The sequence below is a fragment of the Myotis yumanensis genome, unplaced genomic scaffold (genome assembly GCF_028538775.1).
Source record: "Myotis yumanensis isolate MYYU_CA2020_CCGP unplaced genomic scaffold, mMyoYum1.0.hap1 SCAF_9, whole genome shotgun sequence".
Lineage (NCBI taxonomy): Eukaryota > Metazoa > Chordata > Mammalia > Chiroptera > Vespertilionidae > Myotis > Myotis yumanensis.
In genome coordinates this window covers 33,885,427-33,891,343 of record NW_027223760.1, presented here as the reverse complement: position 1 = coordinate 33,891,343, position 5,917 = coordinate 33,885,427, and the positions used below count along the sequence as shown (strand labels likewise).

At 42.9% G+C, this 5,917-nt stretch overlaps 1 gene segment (V, D, J or C); it reads right to left on the bottom strand.

Moving 5' to 3' along the window:
• Positions 1-301: 301 nt before the first annotated feature.
• Positions 302-4,750, bottom strand: LOC139015982 (T cell receptor beta variable 27-like). The segment is given in 2 exon segments: positions 302-708; positions 4,702-4,750. Coding segments are annotated over 2 exon segments (456 nt in total).
• Positions 4,751-5,917: the final 1,167 nt, after the last annotated feature.

Sequence of the window (5,917 nt, the reverse complement as noted above, 5' to 3'; positions counted from 1 at the left end):
ACCTGTTTTCCTGTACAATAGGGATCAGTCATTGAGAGACTCCATTGAAGAATCTCTGAAGATCTTTTCAAAACTAAGGGTTATTTTTTCTTTATTTGATAAGAATTCAATTCAATCAAAATTTTCCCACATCTGTAACTGGGAACTGAAGTTTGCCTTAGAAAATACTCAATTTGGGTTAAGGCTTTCTAGCCTAGAGAAATATCAAGCAGGGGCAGATACTTTGATTCCAATAGGAAACGTCTTAGAGGGGACAAGAATGGGAAAAGATAAGTAAGGAAGGTTAGGTCGCAGCAGGACTTTAGTGCAATTTTGTGTGGAATCTTGGGGTCAGGAAACTTGAGGGCAGTGTTCCCTCCCTCCTTGCTTCACCTCTATTTTGTGCAGAGAGGATGTGGCCTTGTAGCTCTGTGGAGTCACTACTGGCACAGAAGTACACAGATGTCTGGTTAGTGCTGGCAGACTCCAGGGTCAGGGGGAAGTATTTCAATTCACTTCGAGAGACACGGTACCCCTCAGGGACATCTCCTTTTGCAATGGTTCTGATACCATTTGAGTAGTAGATCAGCTGCAGTCCATATCCCGGGTCTTGGCGATACCAGTACATTGAAATATGATTCATATTCTGTGAGCACTCTGGAGTTAATTCCTTTTTTGTCCCCAAGATCCTATGTCTTGGGAACTGTGTGACTACAGCATCCTGGTGGCCTGTGGAAAAACAAAGGATGGTCAAATAAAGATAGACCCTGGAGAGTGGACACAGATGTTGGAGCCCTAAAGAAACATTTTGTTGTTGAAGTGTGGGAAGCCAGTGACAGGGTCCCTCACCTGTGCCCAGGGCTCACCTACTCCGATGAGACAAATGACAACACAGCAAAAGAATCTGTTGCTCATGGCAGGGTCAGATGAAATGCTGTCTGGGACTGTGAGGAGTTTAGTCTCTGACACCAACACGTGTCATCTACCCCTGGCCAGGGACCACACAGCCCTCCCTCACTGCTTCAGAAGAGAAGTGAAAGCCTCTCAGACTTAACAGAATGTGGTGGTTTCATCTATTTAGGCCACGTGATTGTTTGTGTTGTTTGTTTTCTTGAAGAATGAGCATGGCTGTTTTTTGCCTCTATCAATTTTCTTTTTTAAAAAAATATATTTATTGATTTCAGAGAGAAATGGAAAGGGAGAGAGATAGAAACATTAATGATGAGAGAAAAACATCAATTGGCTGTCTCCTGCATGCCCACTACTGTGGAGTGAGCCTCAACTGGGCATAATATGCTCTGATTGGGAATCAAACCAGTGACTTCTGGGTTCATGGGTGGACACTCAGCCGCTGAGCCACAGCTGGCTGGGCCTCTCCTCTATGAATTTTCTAATTTCCCTTATATGATTGATCTTTTTTGATATGGTGGGTTTGCAACTTTTGCATTTTTTATGAGACTGTTACGGTAAATTGAGTAGTGTTTATGGACACTGCGTGTTTTGTCTGAACACTTGGAACTCTTTCCATTTTATCTCTTTACCCAACTTCACATTCCCCTCTAAAAGTACTCCCATCTCTTTATCCAGCCCAAATATCATTCTTTTCCATGAGTGCCACACAATCTCTGCATTTTTCCATTTCTCTTTCTAAGGGGTGATTCTTAAGGGAGTGGAGCAGAATGGAGCAACCAAATACATAGAAACGTAGGGGAGTCTGGTAAGTGCCTAGAATATGTGCAGAGACGGTTTGGATCTGTCTGAGCAGAGGTTCCACCAGCTAGAACTGGGTATGGACAAATGCTGAGGCACGGAGTTGTAGCAGCTGTTTCCATTCAAGTGATCTACTAACTGCTTTGAAAAATGCTGGCTTTGGGGAAAATAAGTATTTTATGGAAATTGGGAGATGTTAGTCACCACAGATGAACTGAAATTCAAATGTCATTGATATGGCTTTTTACTATTTAACATTATTTCTAGGCAAATTTTTTTTAATCCTCAGGGACGTGGCTGTGAATTGTCATAGATCAACTGCTAGCATGGAAGTGCCAAGGTGTCTCCAGGACCAGGGAGAAACCCTCTTCCTTCTGCTGGGAGACTTTGCCCTCATCAGGGAATGTTTTGCAGTAGAGCCAGTGAGCAGTGGGTCAGCTATAGTCCCAACCTTGTACTTAGTCACAGCAGAATATTCTGTCATAAGTCCTAATGACATTTTTAAAAAAGCCTTTCCCTCTCTACTTCTCTATGTCTCTAGGTTCTGGATAGCTCTGGCATCCAGGTGACCTGTGGGGGAAAAGGGTGTGGAAGTTACAAGTAGTGTCCACCTGGAAGCCCAATGTTTTGAACATAAAACACACACACACACACACACACACACACACGTCATGATGCTTGGGCCTAGAAACCCAGAGTCTAATTTTTTTGTGCTGTGTGATCTTATCCACTAAGGAGACAAGAAGGCTATTTCTCGGAGGAGCTGATACCCATGGAAGGATGGGAGAAGAAATGGGTCTTCTTCCAGCTCTTGTCAGCCTGGAGGTTTGCCTGTGATGTCACTGTCTCTGCCCACACCCATAGTCCCAACCCTGCATAGATGGAGTCTTTCCTTCCCTTCACAGAACACCAGACATCACATGACTTTCCTGGGCCATTCATATTGGGAAAAACAATTATTCTTTGGGTTTATGCATGCTATTCCTTTGCATGAATCAGCCTTAGTTCTTCATGACATCTGTGACATTCCTTAACAACTACCATTGAAACTAGGGTAGTAGTTAATACAGAAGGCTTTAGAGGGAGACTGTCTGGATTTGAATACTGGTTCTGTTACTTACTGTCATCTTAGGCAAGTAAATGAACTGTTTTCTGCTCAATTTTACTATCTGTAATTTGTGCCAATAAAAGGATGAACTTAACAGAGTTGCTGTGAGGGTTAAATAAGTTAATATGTTAGTGATTATAACAATGCCTAATACATAGCAATCACTCATTAAGGTTTAGCTTTCAAAATGGTTAATTAGTAGAATTGCTACTAATATTATTGCTGCTAACATCATCTTTTATTATTGAGTCTAATTTTTGTGCTGGGAATTATTTTAAACAATCCACATGCATTTTCTCTACTAAATAAAACCCAATGGGAACCACATATTATTGAGTCCATTTTATAGACTAGGAAATTATCTTTAGAGAGATTAAGTAGCTTGGAAGTATTGGAACATGACCAGATAAGTCTAATTCATATTCAATAGAATCTATAAAAATAAAAGCATAATATGCTAATTAGACTGGACCTCCTTCTGGACAACCTTCCAGATGAAGCCAGGGCTGTGAGGGAAGCCCGTGTCCTGGGTGCCAGAGGGAAGCTGGTGCCAGCAGCTGGGGGAAGGAGGGCCTGCTCTTGCATCAGGCCTCTAGTATTTACATAATAGCTAAAACCATGAGGAAGAGATTAAGCCAAATGAGGAATCTGACTGGCTTTACTCTCTGTAAGACTCAAGATATAGGTTTCACCTGTGAGCCCAGCACTCGCCTCTTCTCAGGAGATATAGGCCCCCTAACTGATGGCTGCACTTTTGTCCTTTGCCTCCTCGAGCTCGAAGGTCTGGTCTCCTGCAGATGGAGACCAGCATCTCCACGATTCAGTGTATTCACAGAAGAAGCATTGATCTGTGAAGTAGCTTCCCAGTGATCAGAGGAGTCTCCAGAGGTCCAAGTCTGAAGATAGGGGAGTTGTGGAGGGTTTTCTTGCAACCACTGTTTCTGGCTCATGTTGATTTAGTTAAAATTCCATTGGTTTAGAGGTAGAGTACTGACAGTGATCAGTTCTGATCCTTCTATTAGTCCAAGCTGTGGGAAGAGGGATTGGGCTTGGGACTTTGAGACAGTGTACATGAAGTAACTAGATGTACACAAGGAAGAATCCATTGACCAGAGATAGCCTGTGGAGAAAGCCAAAAGAACCTTCTGCTTCTCAGCTAGCAAGCTGTCCTACAGATAGCCAACTGTCAAATAATGTCGCACTTATCTTGAGGGATCCAATGGCGCAAGCCTCAACTGGACACTGTAGTTAGATGCAGGGGGGAAGTCAGCCCCTACTGTGGGCTCAGTGTTCCCCAGCTTCGGAGAGAGTGACTTACCCAGGTTAATTTTCTGCTCAGACTGTTGCTCGATCACACTGGCCCCTCAGGGCTGAGGAGTCTGGGAAGATTCACGGTGGCTTCTGTAGTTTAGGTTTATGAAGGTGGAACTTTCTCACCTTTGTGACTGCCCTTTGTGTGCAGGCTGTAGGTGCCCGTGTGATGCTGTGTGGCTGCTGGCACAGAGGTACTGAGATGTGTGTGAAGGGCTGGTGGACACTAGCCTTAGAGAAAAATGTTCCTTCCTTATTCTGGAGACAGTGGACTCAGAGGGCAGCTCTTCTTTCTCTGTGCGATTAACACCATATGAGTAATGGATCAGTTGTAGTTCCATTCCCGGGTCTTGATGCTATCAGTACATTTTTTCATGGCCCATGGTTTGATAACATTCCAGAGTAATCGTCTTTCCTGTCCCTGGAACACAGTGTCTTGGGGTCTGGGAGACAACAGGACCCATGGGGCCTGAAAGAAGGTGACAAACATTGCCAACAGCATCCAGGATGGCCTTGATGCTGGATCCAGGAACAAACCTTGATCGGGGAAAATGTTCCTTTCTGATTTCACAGAAATCTGTGTCTTGACTTACTTGCCTGCAGAAGGTAAAGGGCCACATAGCAGAGGAGCCTGAGAGCCATGGGCACAGTTAGGCAAGAAGTTCTGAGGAAGTCATTGTGTGACAACAGTCCCTGCTACTTTGCTGGGCCCCACAGACATCCTGTTGCTATAGCTGTATTGTGTATATCCCTTTACTTATCAAAGGAATAATATTTTTGTTCACTTCTTATATCCAAAGTAGGCTAGAGACTTTGGTTATTTACCTTAACTCAAGTCTCCACTCTTTCACAAAACATTAAATTGCAACTGTTTTACAAGCTGTGAAGGTGAGGACTGCAGAGGTTTGAGAGACTATAATAAGGAGGATTTGACCTAGTTAGGAAGCTTGGGAAAGGAAATGTTTGAGGGGCACTCTCAAGAATGGACTAGAAAGACTTCTGCAAAGATAAGAGAGAACATTCAAAAGAATGGCCCAGTGAACAGAGTGGCTCCATCACACAGGGCACAGGGGAGCATGTTGTGAGGACTAAATGAGGCAACCCATTTAGATAATATGTGTGAAGGGCTGGAAGCAGTAATTGTCATTCACTGACTTCTCAGAAAAACATATTGTGATTATCATGTGGTAATTCTACAACTTTCTCAGTCTTATTTCTCCCTGAATTGGCATTCAGATTTTACCAGCCTTCTCAATTTAGGCTCCATTCATCTTTCTTTTGACTGCAACATCAATCATGTCAGAACAGAAAACTCAGATTGGCAGTTCTTTCCATGCTTTGGTTATATTAGCTAAACATTTTGGGGCACTGCTGCAGTACTAGCCTCTCTCTTCTCTGTTCCTCATTTTGTTTCAATAGAAAAATCTTTAGCTTTGATTCTGAGCCTCCAAGATTAACTCCAGGAGTCCATTTCCCCTTCCTCTGCTCCCTTTGCCTTAGTTCACACGGATGCACAGTTGACATTCAATAAAATTCTTGCTTATGTCCTGCTAATCTGGGGTTTTGGATTTTGACTGTTATATCTGTGTTATTTGAGGATCACCTCTTCAATCTTTATGTATTTTATATATAGCACCTGTAGCTCCTGCTCACTCTTGCTTTCTCATATGACCTATCAAACCCAGAAATAGTCTTATCCCACCAGGGCCTTCTTTACGATAGAGGTAATTATTAAAGGCATTAATGAAAGCTGGTCTTACCCTCATAAGTAGTGTTGAGGAAGAAAAATAAATAAATATAATGTTACTG